This window comes from Danio rerio, chromosome 22 (assembly GCF_052040795.2).
Source record: "Danio rerio strain M-AB ecotype USA chromosome 22, GRCz13ab, whole genome shotgun sequence".
In the NCBI taxonomy this organism is placed as follows: Eukaryota; Metazoa; Chordata; class Actinopteri; order Cypriniformes; family Danionidae; genus Danio; species Danio rerio.
In genome coordinates, this window is record NC_141042.1 from 40,806,076 (window position 1) to 40,828,507 (window position 22,432).

The window sequence follows — 22,432 nt, forward strand, 5'->3', positions numbered from 1 at the left end:
GGAGTTCAATACTGTGAAACCGGTGTCCCCAAACATTTGGCTGGACATCACAAATCTGAGTTGTGTTTTATAAATCGCTTGCCATCAAATTGTTAGCAACTAAGGGCCTTCTCAACACTCTCATCGGAAATATGCAAACTTGCCCTCGGTAAAAAATAAAAGGCTTGCTCTTCCTGTTTAAGCTATAAAACTCAAAAGCCCATTGAGCTTCTCTCCAGACCTGAACCTTGAAGCACCCAGCTAATATTCTTCAGGTGTCTGTAAGTCCAGATGTTGCAGGATTGTCCATTAAAGGATATTGAGAGGTGAGGTTCAGTGGACGACGGACATCCTTTTTTTAATACTCATCCATTTAGGATGACTCCCACTTTTGCATTAACTTATTTTATTCTGGATTCACCACATAAACCTTTCTCCTCCTCCTCTTCTTTACCACTGTATGCTCGGTGTAGGTCTAGACACATCTGTTTTCCACCTTGCCATGGTGAAGTCAGAGGTTAAAGCTGAGAACTGCAAAAACTGTTTGTATATTGCACACATTAGGAGACAGAAGTCTGAACACACCGACTGCTTGAAACTGTATTATAAGTGATGGGATAATCCAAACTTAAATTAGCCATGAATGCAAGTGTGAAAATTGTGCTGTTGACAAAAAAAGAGATGTTTTTGGAGGGTCTTTGTCCTCTTCTTTTGCTGGTTTGTCGGATCACATCTGGATAAGGGCAACTCTGCGCGTTCACTTCTGGAGTGTGTCAAGCTTCGTCTTTTGTTTATTAAAGTTCACAAGAAAAAAATTAAATCAGACAAAACAAATTTCAGAGGGAGCTTTTAGTGAGAGTTTTAAAAGGCTGTTAGGTATTAGCGAAGACACCACAGGTCGTAAGGGTTTTACATAGGGGTGTCAAAATTAGTTGTTTCTTCGGTGAACCGCGATGCAGACGCGGACAATTCGGTATCGATTCAGCAATAATCATAACCGGTTATTATGTAGTGACGTCATTTATCTCCTATGCGCTCTGTCGCGAGGGAGGTGAGCGCCGTTATTTACAACACTCAGCCAACTCAGGGCCGGTCCGTGGCATAGGCACCATAGGCAAATGCTTAGGGCGCTGTATATCCAGTGGGGCGCCAGAAATGAGCACGCTTCAGTTGTTTTTGTTTTCGATTTTCCTGACACACTTTCAGTTATAGACGGCAATAACTCAAAAAACTCTTACCCTAAAAAGATCTAAAGTGTGTTTCCTACAGAAAGACAAAGCTGGTTATGTTTCACAGCTGTCTTTCTTTTTTCGCTCACATTACGAGCACTGCTCCGTTTAAGCCCTTGCAGTCTGCGTTTACTTTAGCCGGCAGAGCTCGCGCTGTGAGGAGCTCTCTGTAAGGCACTGTCGGAAAAGTGCTTATTTTTTCGGTTTTTTTTTTTCTTTCCCGTTTTTCTGCTCCGCTCCGCGCGAGCTCTCCCTGTTACAAGGGCTTAAGTGTGTTTGTGTGTGTGTTTGTTTGATGCTGTCTATGTTTGTGAATGTGTTTGAATGAGAGACAGTGTGTTGCTGTGTGTCTGTGTGTTTATACAGACAGCTTGTTATAGCCCCCCCCTAAAATATAACATATATATGGAAATGTGTGATGCACCGAGATATCGAATTGAACCGAATCGATGGCATGATAATCGTAACCGAACCGTGAGACCAGTATAGGTTCACACCTCTAGTTTTACATATGTGTTGATTACTTTTTGGCGTCAGCCTTTATTAGCCTAGCTTTTACAATAATTATCCTTCCAAAGCTGCTTTGCAAAATGCTCAGATTATTCAGTTGCAATCAAAATCAGGAGTAAGGATGAACAAGTACAGAGGTTTATTTTCAATCAAGTAATCTGATCGACAAAATAATTAAGGGAAACACTTTATTTTGATGGTGCATTTGAGTATTACCATACGTTCACACCGAAAGCGGCGAGAGCGTCCAAGGTCGCTCTGGCCGCCCTGGCGACAACGCTGTCTGCCTTCAGCTCCGGCGGCGAAAGCGTCAAATCTCGCTACGTTGATCTCGTATTGGGGTCATATGTAGGGGTTAGCATCCTTGCTTCAAGTCCTTAAAATACCTATTTTGCATACGATTTTACAATTTTGTTTATAATTGTACATATTGGGCTTTTTCCAGATGCATTAGTGCTTTTCATCGTACTACATTGATTTCTCCTTGAATGGCTATAGATTTCATGGTCTATAGATTGGCTGAATTGGTCTAGCAGCATTAAAAAGAGCATATTAAAGGCAAATCCGAGAAAAAAAAGCCTCTTAAAAGCCAAACGAGTGGTCAGGATTAGCTTGAATAAATGGCAGCGGATGGGCATAAGACCCGAGGTAAGATTTGTATTTGTTCAGAAGGTTCCCAACTTCATCAACATTGAAACTGCATTTCCCAGCCTGCCAAATTGGGTTGATATCCAGCGCAACACGTTAATTCCAGCCCGATGAAAGATTAAGTCAAATCCGTTTTTGTTGGCCGTTGACATTTGTATGCGAGCGCTAAGTTGTGGATTAGCTTCCCACGGAGAAGGTTTGGTTGTGGGAATGATGCTATTAGACCCGATTACGCTAAAGGTCTCTTGTTAATCTGGACTTCAAGTCACTTCACAGTCACATCCTAGTACTCAGAAACATCCATGCACTCTCACACTACGGCCAATTTAGTTCATACTTAAACTAAATGAATGGTTAGGTTTCCCCTCTTTCAGTGATTTCGTGCTATGGCACGTCTTAAAACCTAGTCTCCAAGGATGGCTTGATGAGGAAAATGAGGCTGTTATTTAATTATTTTATTCCTAGATGGGCATTTAGACCTTCAGGCTATTGCGGTTACCACTCCTGCAGACCTAATCGGAAGCTTTACATGGTGTGAAATCTTTCAAGGACGTTTGTCTTTTTCTATAAATAATGTAATCTCATTAGGCCTAACGTTCCCATTCCATATTTTAAGGCTTGTCATAGTAAACACACATACATGTACTTAACTAATGGAAAACAAAAAATGACTGTCCTGCAGTGTTTTATCCATTTAGCATGGTTTGACAATGTGACTAGAGTCTGTGCATCACTGTAATAGTTTCCTCTGCATAAACGCCGAACAACGAACTAAAGCCTCGCATTCCTACACCCCATCCAAAGGCTTACTGTCAGAGAAAATAAACACTTTTGAGAAATGGATGGTCGTTTCTTCAAGTGCGTTCTGTTTGTGTCTGCAGGACTCCAGAACAATGTCCCAGTGTGGTTTCTTTGCTGTCTGAGAGCTACAATCCTCACGTCCGCTACGGCGCTGCTATGGCTCTGGGCATCTGCTGCGCTGGCACTGGAAACAAGGTGAGCTTTTAAAAATAATCTGTAGATTTGCTTGGCATCCCTGTGCGTTTGATGAATAGATTTGGGCTATTCTTAAATACTTCTTTTAGATTGTCACTGACAGTTAATATATGGTCTTTTTTCAGCCAAGACATCCATTTAGATGTCTGTTATTTGATATATATTATTTGATGTCTATCATTTGATGTTTATTAGATGTCTATTATTTTATGTTTGTTAGATATGTTAGATGTCAGATCTCTTTTTGATGTCTATTAGATGTCAATTAAATATCAATTATCTGTCTGTTAGATGTCTGTTAGATATCTATTTGATATCTATTAGGTGATGTCTATTATTTTGTCTGTTAGATGTCTGTTAGATCTCTGTTAGATGTCAGATCTCTTTTTGATGTCTATTAGATGTCAATTAAATGTCAATTATCTGTCTGTTAGATGTCTGTTAGCTCTCGATTTGATGTCCTTTAGATGATGTCTATTAGATGTCTTATTTTATGTCTGTTAGATCTCTGTTAGATGTCAGATCTCTTTTTGATGTTGATTATTTGATGTCTATTAGATGTCAATTATTTGTCTGTTAGATATCTGTTAGCTCTCGATTTGATGTCCTTTAGATGATGTCTATTAGATGTCTTATTTTATGTCTGTTAGATATCTGTTAGATGTCAGATCTCTTTTAGATGTCTATTATTTGATGTCTATTAGATGTCAATTATCTGTCTGTTAGATGTCGGTTAGATCTCTATTTGATGTCTATTAGATGTCTATTATTTTTTCTGTTAGATGTCAGATCTCTATTTGATGTCTATCATATGATGTCTATTAGATGTCAATTATTTGTCTGTTAGATAGCTGTTGGATGTCTGTTAGATCTCTATTTGATGTCTATTATTTGATGTCTAATAGATGTATATTATTTTATGTCAGTTAGATGTCTGTTAGATCTCTATTTGATGTGTATTAGATTGTCTATAAGATGTCTTATTTTGTCTGTTAGATATGTTAGATGTCAGATCTCTATTTGATGTCTATTAGATGTCAATTATTTGATGTCTGTTACTTGACGTCTACTATTTGATGTCTATTTGACATCTGTAAGTTGTCTTTTTGATGTTTTTTAGACTTTTAAACAAAGTCATAAAGAGTCATAATACTGAGTTTTTCCTTTCACAGTTCGGATATTTTCTTAGAAGTGCAAAAATCTCTCAAATGTGAGCTTACAGGCTAACAATCACAATTCCAACATTTAGTTAGGCTAAAATTGCAAGATGCAAAGTTCAAATCTCACAATTTTGATTTTTATTCTTCTCAGAACTGCAGCTTTATGGCTCACAAGTGCGAGTTGTTTGACCTGCCAGCAGTTACAACTTAATTTCTCACAGTTCTGTTTGCTTAATTTTGCCAAATCACAAGGTACAAAGTCAGATGAGAAAGGCTAGGTTGAATAATACAGCAATTTATCAATGCTACCATGTGCATTTTTAGCACCGTTTCAAAGGACACACTCCTTTTAGCCCTTTATCACGTAATGTACAATAAATGAAAACTTCTGGATCTAAATGCATGTGTTCTTTTAAATCAAGACACAAGCAAGTATATGCAAGGTGTCGACCTTTTTCTAGTTTTCGCTCTTCCTAATATATTGTTTCAAGACAAAATGACACGGTAATATAATAGATTAGTGCACCCAGGAAAAGCCTTTACAGTTATTATTGAAAGTATCTTTAACTTCTTAATAAAAGTGTATGAAAGTTGTCCTTTTGTGTATGTTATGATTAAAACAAGCAAACAAATGTCCTCAAAAATAGCTTGGAGTGATGTCAGAAGCACAATTTAACCTAAATAAATGAGTCAAACCTATTTTGGTTAAATAATCCTTTATAAAGCTGTCATTTATCTATTCTTTTAGTTATTTTTTCTAGTTTTTAATTTTTTTTAATTAAATTAAAATGTACTATTGTTAAAAGAATAGTTCCACCCAAATATGAAATTTCCCCATAATTTCCTCTCTCTCCAATCATGCTCCGTGCATATAACCGCTATATGATATAATGTTATGATATTCATAAAGTAAGTTTCTCAAATCTGAGCAGCTGCCAGTCAAGATGATACATAAATAGTGGAGTATAACTAAACTAATCGCTGATAACCATCTAACAAGTAATAAATAATATAAAAACAACACTTTAAACTACTCCGACTGTGTTCATATGACAGTCTGAAAGTCCTATACCCTGAGCATACATGAGGGAGAGTAAATTCTGCTGTAACTTTTTTTGTTATTGAGTGAACTTTTTCTTTATTATTGTTATATTTTATTAAATAATGCAATAGCCAATGAAGCTGGTATGGCTGTAAACAGAAATACTAACTAAGTTAAATCTAGATTAATGTCCGGATAGGTTGCACAACCATTATTCCACCCAATTTGTGGTGGTGTTGTTGTTGCATTTGTGACCGTTTTAGTCACAGTCTGGAGGTCTGATGTGACTTTTAAATGTTAGCTGGCTAAAAATGATTGAATAAGCCCATGAGGCAGCTGAGCTGGACCCAGGAGAGAGCATTTTGAGCCATCTTACAGCACTCCTGAGTGATGTTATTGGCTCTTTTGCATGCTCAGGTTGGTTCTGCAACTAATTGCATTACCAGTGGAAGAGTCACAGATGGCGCATTTGCCACTTGAGTGGAGATGAGATTAAATTGGGAAAACCTTGGACGATGTCCTAGCCATTTACCACTCGACTCTTGAGCTGAAAAAAAATAAAAAAAATCGCAAAATGAAGATTGGTCTTGACCATCTAACTTCTAACAACTCTAATCCAAATCCCTCTCAGGTGCCCAAATACAGTCATTCTGTGACGATGCTGGGAAATCAGACTCTCTTTAGAGCCAAGATTTCCCACACTTTTTTAAAAATGGGTCACCAATTCTGTGATTTATATACCTGTGTGTTTTTACTGCACTATAATTTGTGCTCTTGCTGGGACGCCACATATAATGCTTAGTACAGTTGCTTCGACCCTTTTTGGGCTCCATCTGTCAGACAGACTCAGCCTACATACACTGACTGCTTTATTTAGGATGAAACAACTGCTGACTCGATGGCAGAAGTATGTATAATGAGATGCTGTATGTTGTGTAATGTTACCTTAGCTTTCAGTTATCTGTGTGCCAGATTTGCTATTACGGGATCTGTTTTCAGTGTACTTGTTATTTAAAAAGCATGGTTTTACTTTCAGCCTCAAGGAGACTGCTCGCCCCAAAATGACAATTCTCATCATTTGCTCACTCAAATAGTTGTACGTTTATTTTAATTTCTGTCTTTTGTTGAATGCAAAAGCCTCCTTTGACATTCATAGGAGCAACGAATGCTATGGAAGTCAATGGTTGTTGACGATCTTCAGTGTATTTTCAATTGTGTTCAACTAAAGAAAGAAACTCAAACAGGTTTGGTACAAGTGTGGAGGATGAGTAAATGATTACAGAATTAAATTTCAATTCAATTTACCTTTATTTGTATACCGCGTTTACAATGTAGATTGTGTCAAAGCAGCTTCACATAGAAGATTATAGTGAATTGTAACAGTGTCAGTCTAGTTTTCAGAGTTTAGGTTCAGTGTGGTTTAATATTCACTACTGAGAGTCCAAACGCTGAAGAGCAAATCCATCGATGCACAGCTCCACAAGTCCCGAACTATGCAAGCCAGTGGCGACATCGGCAAGGAAAAACTTCACCAATTGGCGAAAGTGAAAGATTAAAAGAACCTTAAGAGAAACCAGGCTCAGTTGGGCACGACCATTTCGCCTCTGGCCAAACGTTTTGTGCTGAGCTGTAGTCTAGGCAACAAGGGCTGGAGAACGCTGGACGTCAACAAAGACTTGTCTGTCCCCGGAGCGTCACAGGAATCAGACGCATGCTCTCTATCTGCTTATGATACGGCCTGGTCCAGGATTATGGAAACCTTGGGATCATCTCTTCACAAGTCTTGGATTGCATCAGTGGCACAGCATAATCTCTGGGGGCCTCAGGATAAAGAGAATAATTAGCGTAGCTGCTGTTCAAAGTGTGTATAAACGAGATGTGTGGAGCACACTCATGCATCATACCGCTAAGTGATGCACTGAGTGTATGCTATACTAAAAAGACAGGTCTTTAATCTAGTTTTGAATTGGAAGAGTGTGTCTGAGCCTCAGACATCATCAGGAAGGCTTTTCCAGAGTTTGGGAGCCATAAATGAGAAGTCTCGACCTCCTTTAGTGGACTTTGCTATTCTAGGTACTACCAGAAGCTCTGAGTTTTGAGATCTTAAAGAGCGGGTTGGATTGTAGCGAGACAGAAAGTTGGTTAGATAAACAGGAGCTCGATTATTTAAAGCTTTATAGGTAAGGAGCAATATTTTAAAATCAATACTAAACTTAACTGGCAGGAGGATAAAATTGGGGTGATGTGATCATATATTCTAGACCTGCTAAGAACTCTGGCAGCTGCATAAGAACTCTTACTTAGAAATTTCTGTGAACTATCCCTTTAAGATCAGAACTTACGCTGACTAAAGCCGAACCATTAGTTGGTCAATTTATTGATTAGTTTACCTTCAGAATAAATATTTACTTATAATTTGCTTGGACGTCAAAGATGTTCTTTGTTTTTTCAGCTGAGCAAAAATTTCGCAGGGAGATTCCTTCATATAGTGGACTTCAGTGGTGTTCAATAATTAAAACGTCCAAATTACAGATTCATTAAATTTGGTGGTTCAAAACATGCTTGTTTCTCCTTTATTTTTTAGTGTACCACATCTAGACAACTTTTAAAGGCGTGTGCTCGATCAAGCCAAGCATGATAGAAAAGCTCTAAAAAGACTGCCACTTTAGCTCTCAAAAGACAAACTTAATAGGACATGGTCTTTATCAGGACTATTTCTACTGTAGTGTGTCCCCTTGAACTCTCAAAAGTTTAAATAATCTAGGATGATGGGATACTTGGGGAGCTGGTGAACTGGTGGTTTAATTTGGAGGCTGTCAGGATTTTTTTCCCATATTCACAAAGATTATTTCCATCAACAGGAGGCCATCAATCTCCTGGAGCCCATGACCAATGACCCGGTCAATTACGTAAGACAGGGCGCTCTGATTGCCTCAGCTCTGATCATGATCCAGCAGACCGAGGTCACCTGTCCGAAGGTAAGTGCTAGTTTGGTGTTTGCACCCCCCCCCCCCCCTCCAAAAATGTTATAATATGTAAGTGATAATCAACAGATCGCCAAGGATTTCATTACAGGGCTGTCTGGAATACTTGATTCTGATTGGTCAGTTGAGGGCAGTGGTTCCCAAAGTGGGGGTCACAGGACAATGAGGAGGGTGGGCGTCACTTGGTGATTTCAAAAAATCTAATTTATTTTATTAAATTATCAGAATGAACCTATTTTATCTATAACCTACACAAGGTAAAATGAGTAGTTAATAGTTGCGTTAAAGCATGCAAATAAAAAGCCATCAGCCTTTTGATTATTATTACTTTTCTGGTGGATCGGTTACTTGGACCTATTGGTGTTCGTGCGCCGTTGCACACAAGCTTTGTACATTACTAACCACTTCAGATGATAGCGGGGGTCGCAATTCATTGGCATTGTTATTTTAGAGGTCGTAGACTACAAATTTGGGAACCCGTGCTCTAAGGTATGATATTCCCAGATAACAACCACTGAATCGAACAGCACAGGCTAATCTGGGTACTTCGAGTCATCTTGACCATCACTGAATACATTCACATGCTTATCTATATGCACACTGCTGTCCGTGACTGTTTGGTGCCATCTTGTGACTGAATAATGTGTAGGTTAGTATATGCTCCATTCAGGCGTTTTCATCTCTGTCAGCTTTGCCTTTTTACGGCTCAGAACAAAGTTTTGTCCAATTTTTACATTCAATTTAAGTGCATTTGTATTGCGCTTTTTACAATCCTCATAATCAAAATCACATTTTGTGACAAGTAGCCATGTAATAAGCTGGCTAAAGTACATTCAGGCGGTGGTTTTCGGAAAATAAAGCTCTTTAGTCTTGCTTTTTTCTGCAATAACAAACATCTGGATGTACTTTATTCCTTACCTAAATTCCCCTGAGACGCAGAACAGCCCAACACAAAGTGCATTCAAAATGCTGTCGATCATCCAGCGCTAGTTCTGTGGGCATTTGCCAAGATATAGACAAGTCAAAATGAGTTTTTCTCTTTGCAGTGCAGTATAATCATATACCATATAATTGTCATCATGACATGCTTGTTTCTGCACTTTACCAGCAATCACAGAGAGAGAAAGTACACATGCAGGAGATTATGCGTGCATGTAAATGACACTGGCATGTCTGATAGCTCCTAGTAACATGTTAGCTACTGCATTGCAAGGATTTCTGAATTGGATTATTAACATCGGCTTGTCAATGCTTTATTCTGTTATAACATCAGCCTGGATTATTTTGTACTGAACTTATTGCCCATCTTCCAGACAATCCGAATCAAGAATTTCAGCAGAACATGGTATAAACTAGAAATATTTTCCAAGTTTCCAGTCATCGCCAGGTCCATATTTGGCACAGATCTTCAAATCATGATTATTATTTGTATTATACAATACTGTGGACTGCTTGTTGGACCAATGAGGTTTGACTTAAATCCATGCACATTAGTTAGAGGGAGTGGGCTTTATTACGAGTCCACACAGACTAAAAAATGAACAATAGTCTGTCATTGAACTGTTTATTATAGATTCCAAAGCTATAAATATTCACCTCTTGTCTTTCTACAGTGTGGTTTTGTAGTCACGGTACATTTGCTTGTTTCTTGGGCTGATTTTTCCTTCAATTTCACCACACGATTATTACCTGTCTGCAAGTTTTACGGCCACATGAAAGCAGAATTGATTCGAAATCTCTGTTTTACGGTGTAATAAAGAGCTGGAGTTGTAATAATGGCACTCATTTGTTAAACATCCAGAGCGTGCACACTTTGACTCCCGCTGGCCACATGTTTTATGTGCCTGGCGGAAGAAAAAAAAGTCTGGGAATGAAAACTATTAACTGTTTTTACAAAACCAAGTCATTTTCTGTGGCAAATCCCCATTTTTAAAATGAAAGTGTGTTCATTTAATCAAATCTTTCATGTAAAAAGTCTGTCTGCAGTAGTCATGGAGTCTTTTCTGCATCCATAGGTGAACCAGTTTCGCCAGCTCTACTCAAAGGTGATCAATGACAAGCATGATGATGTCATGGCCAAATTTGGGGCCATCCTGGCTCAGGGCGTTCTGGATGCAGGTCAGTACCAGATATGGATATTTCAGGTTTCTGGAAACTACAGTATATGAAGAGTCCAGATGCAAACATGGATGCACTTTTCTTTGCTTCCTATGTTTATGTTCAGTTAATTCACTTTAAAAAGGAGCTATTATGCAGAAATCACTTTTATAAGGGGATTAAACAGTTGTGTGTCAGCAGTGTGTGCACATAACCAGCTTCTAATGGTAGACATGCCTACTAGTGACCATCTCTACCTCATTAACATAGAGCATAAGTCTTGAATCTGCCACTATGCTGACAAATAGGCATTTGTAGCTCCGCCCTCTTCTGAAAAGAGCACAATCTTATTTGCATTTAAAGCATAATCGCCACAATTAGGACCAAAAGAGTCCCTTAAGATGACATTTACACTTGTACATGATTTATTTATGGCTTTTGGTGTGTATTTAGACTTTGGCATGTTTGATTTCAAACTAATTCTGTGGAGGTTTGACTTAAAATTGATGCAATACAGACTAAACACATCTAAATAAAGCAAAACAGGATGTAGATTCAGCCATTCAAACAAACACAAAATACATCGCCCCTACATGGTTTTTATTTCTTTAGATTTTGGGTATAACTTTTAACTAATTTTAGATTAGCCGTTAACCGAATATTTTCCGTCATTGACGAATTTTTTTCAGCAGGGACCGAAAAATCTGAAGGTGATCCGTCATTTTGACGGATTATGCTGCGGGTGATCTATTGTAATTTGTAGCTAACTGTAATTCCCACTCCTGTCCAGCTGATGGCGATTGCTTTTCTTTCGTCTCCTCTCTGTCACCGCTGGCTGAAGTGGCGCTAGTGATTCCGGTCTCCAGTGTGGCAGCAGAACGCGACTTCAGCCTCCAGAACAAAGTTAAAACTGTCACGAGAAGTCGACTTTCCGAGGCAAAGACACGGAATTTAATGACAAACTATAAACTATTGTGAAACAGCTTGTCAAAAGATTACATACAGCAATAGAGAAAAGAGCACTCTTCAGTTATCAGCTGTTAGTCAGCGCCCGCTCTATTTTTTCCTGGTCATTGCGCCTTTGCCTTGTGCTGTGTAAATGCAGATGATCGGATAGGAGTCACTTTTAAGATGATGTAAGCATGTCAGCAAAAAATCAGATACAGTCGCAAAATCGGAATTGACCATCAAGATCTGCTGTGGAAATGCAGCCTTAGTAGCACCATCTAGTGGTGGTGTGGATCTGTCCTGACAATTATAAACCTAATAAACGTTATTAAGGTCACTATTAAACTGTTAAACATTTAAACTGATAAATAAAAAATAAAAAACTTAAATTATGTGGCCAATATTAAATATTTATATAAAGAATATTGGTTATTATTTTTTAAATTTATTATTTATATTATTAATTATTGTTTAAATACACACACGCACATATTGTCTTCCTTCTTTTTTTGTCCTCAGCCTATCACATTGCTGATTTGTCCGACAACTCTACGTGCTTAAAAAAAAAACACAAAGCTTAAATGTATGCCAATGTCTGAAACATGGTAAACATTTTTAATGAAGTGTTAGTTATTGAATCCCTGTTGTTTATGCATTAGGATTAATGTGAATTAGTGTTTATTCAAGTGATCAAACTACTCGTTGAGAAACTAAGAATAATAATTTAAATTGTAATGATATAACAAGTACTTAATTATTATGAAGTAACTTCCCCAACACTGGTTGTTTCTTATGGAAACGTCTCATTGTACTCTTTGCTTGCGTGTTCAGTGCAAAATGCGTGGGTGAAAACGAACCTTCCAATTCATGTCAAGGCAGGTAGGTCTGTTTACAGCCATATGACCGAATGCTGATAGGATCGTGACAAGAATGTGGCATTAGAAACATGATAGCGGCTCGTTTTCATGTCACTACAGGCAAATATCATTCACTCAATCCCAAGGGAGATTGCCTATTTATATTGAAGGACCTTCAGAATGCTCTTGCCCCCAGCTATAGCACCATCCCAGAGCAGGTTATTATGAATATATGACCTGTACCAAAGTGTTTTGCCTACAGAAATTGAATTAGAACTCTGGAGTGATGTCACATCCTAATGATCTGATCTGAAGTTAGCGCTGCAGCTAATGAATTTGGGTATACTGTACTGCATCTGCATTAGCAAAAGATAAATGCACAGCAAGATTTCTAACACCAACTGGATATTTACAAATCTCTGCACTATATAAAATAATCTATCAATGTGTACAATGAAGTTAGCAGCAGAATTAATACATCAGTTGATATCCATGAGCTGCTGTAACATCGCTGTTTGTTTCATTGTTTATATATTTCTCTTTGCCTGTTTTCATTTGGTTTGTTCGATGGCTTAATTACATCTGACAAATGTATTTACATTAATTTGAATGTTTATTAGGCATTTTTTTGAAATATTCTACGGTAAATGATGCATGTAAATCAAATATAACGTTTACAGATTTTTGTTATATATCAGATGTTTTTAGAACATTTATATAAGGGGTGCAACGGTTCAACGGTGCTCACAGTTCGGTATGCATTACAGTTTTAAGGAATGATACAATTTGTGCTATGCTTAGAAAAAAAATGCCTACAGAACAATTCAATGAACAATAAACATTTATTGGGTAACAAACACCTGACAATGCAACAGCTTCACACATATGACTGTAGATTAGGGTTGGGCGATGTCGAAGTGGTGTCTGAAGAGCGAGGAGGGATCCGGGGCATACCTGTCAACAGTGGGATGTGAAAATAAGGGATTTGTCCCCCTTCCTCCTTTAAAAAAATCCCCAAATTACTAAATATGTTCATTTGGAGCTGTTTCGTTGTAAATAAACAGTTATATAGTAAGTAATATGTTTTATTATTGTTATTTACAAAAGAAAAAATAAATAGTATACATTAGCAGCAAATACATTAGCAAACAATTCGGCTTATTAAAATTAATAGCTGTTATAATGAAATAGAATCAAGCTATCAAATCTCATTAGCCGTCTCTTCACTGTATAACTTACACATTCTGATTGAAGAGCAACGAATGAATGATTAATTTATTTAGATTTTTTTCGTTTGATTACATAAAAATAACAGGTGTCACTTTAAAAATGCACACATCTAACAATACAATGAAGGCATTCGACTGCTTTCCTAATTGTTTATGCTCATTTAAGATGAAATTAGTTGTGTTTGGGGAAAAAAAAAAAACGCCAAGATCGACATCTTTAGATATTATTATTATTATTATTAATTATGTGTAAATGTCTGTTTAAACACGCATCCAAAACCCAGACTTTCGCTCCGCCTCAAATCGCGTGTACAGAATCCGTTTGGCAAACAGCGTCTATTTATCACTGTGGATCACGTCAGCTGATCGGTCACGGTCACGCACCGCTATTTGACTGTTTTGAGGATTGCATAGGAATGGTGACGGCACCTGTATTTAAAAGGAAAGGGAATTGCGCCGTTTTTATATTAATTTCAAAGTGTTTTTGTGCCTAAACAAAGCGAAAGCACAGAACAGACTCGCATTTAAGAGCGAGGGGCGGCCCCTGTTGGTTCGGCGGTATGGGTTGCGTATAGAGAGGCTCGGCTCTTTAATGTTTCTTGCCACCCTTCAGAGAAACACTGAAAGTACGGGAGAAATAGGGGAAATACCTTTATAGGATGATAGAACTCTAAAATGCGGGAGAATCCCGGAAAAAACGGGAGGGTTTACAGGTATGATCCGAGGGTGAGAAGGATGCGCAACTTATTTGAGGACCGGGAGGGAGACGCATGATTTACATGAGATTATCACTCATTTGCGGGCATAATAAGTCCCGCAAATGCATAGAGACTTCCGGAACTTCCTGTGTCTGAATATCACGTTTAACAACTATAGTGAGACGCTATCCAGTGGTAAATCCTTGATAAGCTGTCCGACGTGCACTACTCTCCGGAGCTCAGACGAGTGAATAAAAGTGTGTGGCTGTGTGCATGTGGTTACGTGATGTGCGTTTTCAGCGGACGGAGGGCTGTTCAGAAATGCTAGGTAAAACACGGTGTGGATGTGGATCCTTTTCGTTCTAAAATGCCATTTTAACACTAAGAATGAAAGTAGTTTAATTGTAGAGCCAATCGATCATCGTTTTCATGCTCGATCGTCGCTGATGTGTTCGAGTAATTGATTAATTGCGCACATCCCTAATAGCGAGAGTGAACAGCCTGAAGGAGCGAAACTAACACGGATCTTGATCCGCCTGTGGACTCAAGCACGACTCCAAATGATGCTGTTTTTGAGCCTTCCTAAAGCACATACGTTATTTTCTCAATAAAATCCATGTTGGATGACTGCCCAGTCACCAGGCAGACAGAAGCCCTGCAAACCTGTGTCTATTGCTCAGTGAGTTCGATGCGCGAATGAAGCGAGTAAACACAATGTTCACGCATCTATTTACACGTGAATAGCACGATTTATCCGAGCTTACTGCATCTGGTGTGAGCACAGCAATTAAATCATAACTTAACGTTAAAGCACCTATCATAACATTGTTTATCAATATATGGCTCTTATTGGATAGTTGGAAGCTTTAGAAATTAAAAATGTTAAACAGGAAATAGATTGGGACCATTGTTTTTGTTTACATCTTCTTTAATATACTGCCGAAGAACAAAACACAACTACATCTCAGATGACCTGCGTATAAATTAACAGCATGCCTATAACTATCCCTTTAAAATGTGCCAGACATATTGACTTTCATCCCAGTGAACAGTGGAGAGCTCTTAAAGCTAATTAAACATTTGCATTCATGTTGAAATGATGACCCTCCGCTAACGTTTTGAACTTTTAGTGCAGCGTGATTCATGGCCTGGTTTGGCAGAGCCTTTAGACGCATGCATTTTTAGTTGTCGCAAATCGTGTCATGTTTTAAGTCACTGTAGTCAAAATAAACAATACAGGCCATAATTTCTCATATGCTCATTGCAGCAGATGCCAACAGGAAACGTGCAGTCTAATAATTCAACGGTGCCTTTCATTCAGAGCCAACTCCATCCTCTAAACTGATGATGCCTTTCCAAAACCCCATTCGTCTTTTAAAGTGCGTTGTTTCGGACATTTCCGCATCCCTCACTCCTGCTATTGTCTGCCCATCAGGCAGCCGGAGGGTGGATTCGCCTTTAGCCCTCGACCTTCATATCATCTCATCTTAGCAGCTCAATCTTGTTTTGGCTCCATGTTCTGTACACCTCGACAGGAATGGTTGTCAATTGTTAATCAAGACATTACGGGTGCACATCTGGGCCAGCTCTTATTAGCATCACACTTGTGTGGCCTTGAAATACTGTATATGGATTAACAATACAGATCCAGAATTAGGCAGGGCGTATTTCTATAGAACAGGGTTATTCAATCATAATTGAATGTTGGAATTAACTTCTGGAAGGAAAGGTCTGGACGATTAGTATTGCATTGCTTGTTTGACCGTTAAGCTGGCATCTTTTGAAGTTTCATGTACGTCAATGCTGATCTTTAACGTTCACATGCAGCACAGCTCATCACTGTCAGGTCCAAAAGCAGTGGAGCAATCAGAAGACGGGGCAACCCTTTTGAGCTGCTGTTCATAGTTCAAAATTGGCAATACAACGGTTTTACTGACCACTATATCATGGCGGAGGAGGCACCCATTGTGTCTTCTTCCAGAACATCCTGAGTTATGCAATGTATCTTCATTATCATACCTATTTCTAATGGTCCCGTTATTACATCACTGTCATAATTCATTTGTTTTCTTTTTGGCTTAGTCCCTTTATTAATCAGGGGTCGCCACAGCGAAATGAACCGCCAACTTAACCTGTATATGTTTTTACACAGCGAAAACGCCCATGCACTCTCATTCACACTCATACACTACGGACAATTTAGCCTACCCAATTCTCCTGCACCGCGAGTGTTCGGACAGTAGGGGAAACCGGAGCACCCGGAGGAAACCCACGCGAACGCAGGGAAACATGCAAACTCCACAAAGAAACGCCAACTGACCCAGCCGAGGCTCGAACAAGAGACCTTCTTGCTGTGAGGCAACAGCAATACCTACTGCGCCACTGCGTCGCCTTCCTCTTTCATAATATTGCTTGCATCTTTTAAAACCATTTCTGAGCACCGTGTCTCACGTTTTTAGAAACAAAGAGCCCTAAGACTGCATCATGAAGTCCCTTTTTATACTTACAGACTTGCGAATAGTGTTTGAAATCAGCTATATAATCCGTCATGGAAACTTTACTGTCTTTCACAATACTGTCGAAGCTCGTATACACCTGATAAGTCCAGCCCTTTCCTTCCTTGAGAAACAAATCATCAGGCTTGTAAAGTTGACACACCTCTCTCTTTATTTAAATCATCAGCCAGTATTTCCATCGCCGTCTCTCTTGCTCTTCCTGCTAGCGCCACAGCAATGGCAATCTTTTTTTTTTTTTTTAATGGCAATCTTTTAAATTTCTCTAACACTAGTCCATATTCCGACCTTATTCTTCCAGCTTTTGAATAACTTCCCCTCTTCATAACTTCCGCGGAGCTCTGTAATTGCTAATCGTTCCTTGCCACCAATTTGCTACAAAGTAAGAGCAGCAATTTTGAACTTGTCTCTTTTATTGCCTGACCGCCATGGCTGTTCACAACCAAAACAACAACTCCCACACACTAGTGATAGGAAGTTCGGATCATTTTACTGACTCGGAATTTTGAGTCTCGTTCATCAAGAGGAACGAATCTTATTTCGAGTCATTTCGTTCATTTGTCCAATTTGCCAAAATATTATTAAAATGTTACAAATTGCTTCCAAACACACGACAAATAAGTCATAAATAGAATACTAGAAGAAGAAGAAAATAATAGTTCAATGTTTGCCTGCTCTTTTGTCTATGAAGGTATTGTTGTGTCTTCTAATGTCAATGATTCGTTCACGTTACACTGACGGTCACATATAATCTTAACCAATGTACACAGTCTGAGTCGATAGGAGCCATGATAATTAGTTCACCTTTTAATTCAATTCTTTTTCCTGCTCTGAACGCATATGATTGGCCCGTGAGGAACGAATGACTCAGACCCGATAGAGGACTCGAGAGATGAACGGATCAATTCCTTTTCCGGCTCTAAATGCATATGATTGGCTTATGCCTTTCCGCGATGAACAACTCAAAAGACTTGAAATATATGATACCAGCTGCACAAATGTGCGCACACGCGGATAAACGAATCACTCCCTGAGAGGACTCGTTGCTCCCGAGTCATATTGAAGATTCAATATCGTTTATAAACGACCTATCACTCCCAAACACTCCGAAAATGACTATTCACATAACTTAAGTCCTCACGCTTCTTCCCATGTGCTACAAGTGTGTTGGGCTTGGTTAGAGGTAAATTCTGCAGAACATTGGTTCACCGAAACAGAATTGAACTAACCCTGTCAAATAATTAAGGAAGGAATTTTTTAAAACCACCTTAACAATTGAAATTAAATTTGAATTCTAGGGGTGTCACGATTTCTATTTTTAATCGAAATTAATCGAAATTTATGCTCAACTTCGTTTATCGAATCAAAAAATAGAATCGTCGATGCTGCCACGCCCCCATGTCACGTTAGCTTGGCTTGCCAAGCGGGAAAAAAAACAGGCTTGTTGAAGTGCTTGTTAAACTGTAGACGCAGGAGACCCGTCGACAGAACTTAAACCCTCTCCTCTTTCAATGAAGTCGCCGGTGTGGAAGCATTTTGGATTTCCAGTTAGTTATGTTGACAACGTTCGTGTTGTCGACAAAAAAAACACAGTTTGCAAGCTCTGCTATGTACGTATTACGGTTGGGATGACGTGACCACACACACTCATTCACACACAGATACAGATGCACACACATTGTCATGCGCTCGAGACAGCGGGTCAAGGCAGTCAGCGGGTCAGTAGACTGCTTCCATCTTTTACTTTCACACTTGTACTTAGTCATTTTAGCGCACACCTCAGATACTGTTGGCTGGTTCCTGTTGGTTGTGTGTCTTTTTTACCGACGCCATTATAACGAGACAGATCACTGCCTATTCACGAGTCCCGCAGAAAAAAGTGATTGACAGGTGGTAATTATGTGTGTAACTTATCCTTATTCATTTACTGTATGATTTGTTTATGGGTAAAACAAAGACCATGCAGGTCAGGTAGTTCAAACGGTAGACTACAAATAATTAATTGGTCATTAATTAATTAATTAATTATTCATAATCGTAAATCGAATCGAATCGTGACTTTAGAATCGAAAATGTAATCGAATCGAGGATTTGGAGGATCGTGACACCCTTATTGAATACTTATTGGTTGCATGCCATTATGGTCCATCCTATTCAAATCTAGTCATTTTACCGTCTATTCAGGGTTTTTTTTATTTTGCAAGCACATTATTAAATGTTCCCAATGTAGATTTAGCTTGTGTTCTGGAGGAGTTGAACTCAGAGGAGTTGAGTTGTGCCTCCTGCATTGCTATGTTGTGTATTTATTGACCCTTTGTTATTTGGGCAAAGCAGGCCTGGTTGGTGACACTCTGCCGTTTGGATTGTTTTCAGGTGGTCGTAACGTGACGATCTCTCTCCAGTCCCGCACGGGCCACACACACATGCCGTCAGTGGTGGGTCTGCTGGTCTTCACACAGTTCTGGTTCTGGTTCCCACTCTCTCACTTCCTGTCTCTGGCCTTCACACCCACAGCCATCATTGGCCTCAACAAGGATTTAAAGGTAAACATGAGTATCTCCTAACTAGGGTAGTTGACTTCAGGACCAATCAGTAATGAAATGTAAATGCTTCATGTTCCTAAAAGCTGCTGATTGGCCGTTGTGTTCACATGCTCAACAGAAATGACTGTGATTGGCTGAAAAGGTCATCACTTCACCACATGTTCACCAAGTGCAAACACAGATACATGGACACTGGAACATTTAAAGTTGTATCAGAGCTGACTGTTCAGCTGATAGACGCGGCTTTCAAATGCTCATGTGTTCGTCTATCCGCGTTTACGCTTGGTGAACAGCGATGATGACATGCTCAATCTCATTCATATCCCTTTAAAGAGGTGAACACAGCAGCCAATCAGCGTTTAATAACGTGCTCAACAGATCTCAAATGTTAAAGAGAGTATGTACTTGACACCTCTACTCCTAACCCAAGCGATACTGCAACACAGTGAGATCTCACTATGCATGAATATCTAAGAGAAATGGTTGTTGTAGGATGTCTGGTCTCTGGGATCTAATCCCTGTTTATCCAATGAGTTGCAAAGCCATTAATGTCTGGCACAGGTTGTGCAAACCTTTTCCTGGAAAGCAACTGTCTTGCAGTGTTTAGTTTTAACATCAGTTACTGTCTAAGTGACATTAAAGGGGAGCTATTATAAAAAAAATCACATTTATAAAGGGTTTAAACACAGTTGTGTGTCAGCAGAGTGTGAATATAAGCAGCTTCTAATGGTGAAAGTGTATTAATTGTATTGTTTATAATCAGACTTGATTTAAACGGTCTTCAGAAGCACTTTGATTGACATTCTCCCTTTTGTACGTGTCATCAGAGGAGGAAAGCCCCGCCCACTTGTGACCATCTCTCCCTCATTAGCATTGGACGTTAGTCTTGTTTTGAATCTGCCACTATGCTGACACACAGGCGTGTGTAGCTCCTCCCTCTTCTGAAAAGAGCACAATCTCATTTGCATTTAAAGCAACAGTCACCAAAATACCACAATTAGGATCAACACCTAAAAGGGTCAGTTTCAGAGAGTGTTTAAACATGATCTGTGTGGTATTTTAAGCTGAAACTTCACAAAATACACTCTAGTATGGAATAAAATCACTGTCATAAATATTTCGTGCGTAAATAAAATTCACGCATCCGTAATTATAAAATCGTAAAGGAAAACGGAACGTACTTGTAATTTTACGAAGGTACAATTCCAAAACCTGCGATTAGAACAGGTACAGATATGACATTTTCTTTGTCTGTTTGTATATGACTAATACATTTACGATGGGATTACTTTACAAACACGAAACGCAGTTTCACCACGAACACAAAGTCCTGATTATGAGTACGAATCAAACAGCGACACTCCACTGTCAAAATTACGTCACTGCTGTCACAGGCATTAATAAACAAGCGAAAATTACGAGTATGTTCCGTTTTCCTTTACGATTTTATATTTACGGATGCGTGAATGTTATTTTCGCACAAAATATTTATGACAGTGATTTTATTCCATACTCTAGGGACTTCAGAGACTTGTTTTACATCTTGTAGAAAGAGGCATAATAGGTCTCCTTTAAGTTGTACTATTCAATACTATTCAGTAATAACATAGTCAAAATAATCAAACTTTTTTTATTATTATTCAGTGCTTTTCAGTTTGAGATGAGCAATTTCTGTCCCATTAACAGATGCCGAAGGTGCAGTATCGCTCCAACTGTAAACCCTCCACCTTTGCCTACCCTCCACCCCTGGAAGTGCCAAAGGAGAAGGAAAAGGAGAAGGTCTGTGTGTGCTTGTTGAATTTCTACTTGAAGGCAAAAAAAGTGGCAGAAATCATGACTTACCATGTCATACCCTTCTCCTGTCAGGTGTCCACCGCCGTCCTGTCCATCACTGCTAAAGCCAAGAAGAAGGAGAAGGAGAAGAAAGAGAAGGAGGAGGAAAAGATGGAAGTGGTATGTGTTGCACAATATATCGTTTTAGCATCAATATGGCAATGTGCGAATCTGCAATAGTCACAGCACAGGATCTCGAGTTGGGATTATAATAACAGGGTTCTTACGGGTGCTGGAAATCCTGGAAAATGCTTGATTTTTAATATAGTGTTTTCAAGGTTAGAAAAGTGCTTGGATTTTGGACAAAGTGCTTGAACCTGCTTGAATTTGCAGGGCTTGAAATTGTGACTGTTTTGTCTATGTGACCTCAACATATGTTTTAATTTTGTTTATGTCACCTACATATATAATATGTGATCCCAAATATATTTGGGAGCATATGTGCGAGTGCATAAATTGTTGTCGTGCGACCAGTTTTCTTTGCAAAATGTTCACCGCATGCGCGCATTTATGGAGCTAATAATAAGCCAAAACAATCTCAATTTGAATTGTGTTAAACTGAATTATTAACAATTGTAAGTTAATAATACGGATTATGTCCTATTAGAAATGTTTTGAATTAGCATTTCTTAACTTGATTATTGAACATCTGAAATTTAAGACAACTTATTTTTTAAGATTTTTATAGACATTTTTTTAAACTTGAAACGACAATATAATGACTGTAAAAAGAAAAAAAACACTGCACATGAAAGTTTGGGACTACACCCAAACAAAATCTGACTGTAAGCTCATTTCCTGAGATATCAACTTTAGGTAGAAAGAGATCAAACCTTCATACTTCAAACATACTTCATCCAAAAACTAAACTTTTTTAAATGTATTTTTTAATCATTTGTGGGTAATTTATCCCAATAAATTCATGCTCTAAAGTGCTTAACAATTTTAGTTTTTTTTAAATAGCACAATAGATTTAAATGTGAAAAAGTACATACAATATATATATATAAACGTAATTAAGCTTGGTTATTAGGTGCTGGAAAAGCATACAAATGCACATTGAAAGTGCTTGAAAAGTCCTGGAATTTGAAGTGGGGAAAGGTGTAAGAACCCTTTAATAACCAGCCACCGCAAAACACGTGATTAGTGCAGTCGCAACCCTAAAA

General features: G+C 38.6%; 1 protein-coding gene across 5 annotated transcripts in view; it reads left to right on the forward strand.

The window, feature by feature from the left end:
* The window catches only part of psmd1 (proteasome 26S subunit, non-ATPase 1), a 76,303-nt gene that overhangs the window by 48,511 nt on the left and 5,360 nt on the right, over positions 1 to 22,432 (forward strand). For 4 of the 5 annotated variants that reach the window (XR_015521200.1, NM_201184.2, XM_087302753.1 and 1 more), the window contains 6 exon segments: positions 3,248 to 3,362; positions 8,426 to 8,542; positions 10,564 to 10,666; positions 19,264 to 19,433; positions 21,120 to 21,212; positions 21,300 to 21,386. Coding sequence is in view for 3 of the 5 variants with exons in the window: in NM_201184.2 (NP_957478.2) it covers positions 3,248 to 3,362; positions 8,426 to 8,542; positions 10,564 to 10,666; positions 19,264 to 19,433; positions 21,120 to 21,212; positions 21,300 to 21,386 (685 nt within the window). In the remaining 2 variants the exon portion in view is untranslated. 5 annotated transcript variants of the gene reach the window in all.